This window comes from Carica papaya, chromosome 6, assembly GCF_054855325.1.
Source record: "Carica papaya isolate Zhongbai chromosome 6, ASM5485532v1, whole genome shotgun sequence".
Lineage (NCBI taxonomy): Eukaryota > Viridiplantae > Streptophyta > Magnoliopsida > Brassicales > Caricaceae > Carica > Carica papaya.
In genome coordinates this window covers 29,370,514-29,371,637 of record NC_142314.1, presented here as the reverse complement: position 1 = coordinate 29,371,637, position 1,124 = coordinate 29,370,514, and the positions used below count along the sequence as shown (strand labels likewise).

General features: G+C 37.6%; 1 protein-coding gene across 1 annotated transcript; it reads left to right on the top strand.

The window, feature by feature from the left end:
• On the top strand, nucleotides 1-1,124 carry LOC110811623 (transcription repressor OFP1-like). The gene has a single exon (XM_022038175.2). It carries the CDS (start codon nucleotides 229-231, stop codon nucleotides 979-981), a length of 753 nt encoding a protein of 250 aa, XP_021893867.1. The 5' UTR covers nucleotides 1-228; the 3' UTR covers nucleotides 982-1,124.

Here is a 1,124-nt window from a genome sequence, read left to right as displayed (position 1 = left end):
AAATAATTAGGGAATCACAGCATTATGGTTAAGAAATAGACAAAAAAGATAATCATGATCAAATTTCTTTTCCCTTTTTTTGGATTTTATATGGAGGAACCCACAGCTTACCTCCCATTTCCACAAATCAGATTCACCCTGTCCCTTCCTCTCTCCCTTTATTTATCCATGTCCAGTAGCAGAGATGGAGAAGAAAAGTGTGTGTGTGTGTGTTGAATTGAAATTATCATGGGTGGTAATAACTACAGATTCAAATTGTCAGATATAATACCCAAAGCTACCTGGTTTTACAAACTCAAACAATCTCCTCCCTTCAACACCAAACAAAATTCTTCACCATCAAACCCTAGAAAATCATACTACTTCACTCGTGATCTTAATAATCCTTCATCCATCACCACTCACCTACCAACCAAATCATCTCCTCTCTGTTCCGAAACCTCCATGGATGTTCGCCAGATTTCTAGCGCCGACAACAAATTTGACGAGTCAGGTCAAATATCTCACTCGCAACTCCCTCCGATTATCACCAGGCCGAATGAGAAATTCAAGCAGCGGGAGAACAGGAGGTCGAGCGACTCGAAAACGGATGACGATAATGATGATGGATCGGGAACAGTAAAGGCGACGAGGAAGGAAAAGAAGAGTAGAGCAATGAGGAGGTATGCAGGGGTGAAGGTAAGAGTTCACTCTCCTCGAATTGGGAGTAGAAATCGAGAAATTGAGAATGATGGAGGAGGAGGAAGAAGAAGAAGATTACTGGATAGTTTAGCGATTGTGAAATCGTCGTACGATCCGCAGAAGGATTTCAGAGAATCAATGATGGAGATGATAGTTGAGAACAACATTAGAGCACCGAAGGAGTTGGAGGATTTACTGGCCTGTTATCTTGCTCTGAATTCGGATCAGTATCACAATCTGATTATCAAAGTTTTCAAGCAAATATGGTTTGATCTAAAACAACTTGGCAGCTCAAACTAGATATTATTTTAAAATGTGAAAAATAAATAAAAAAAGTTATTTTACTTTCGTAATAAATTAATTTATATTTGTAAAAATATTAAATTTTAAATTAAAAGTGATGAAAATGAAATAATATTAACCTGCAATCGCATCAACAGAAA

Coding starts and splice junctions, on each gene's coding strand:
- LOC110811623 (XM_022038175.2), top strand. CDS start 229: ATGGGTGGTAATAACTACAGATTCAAATTGTCAGATATAATACCCAAA.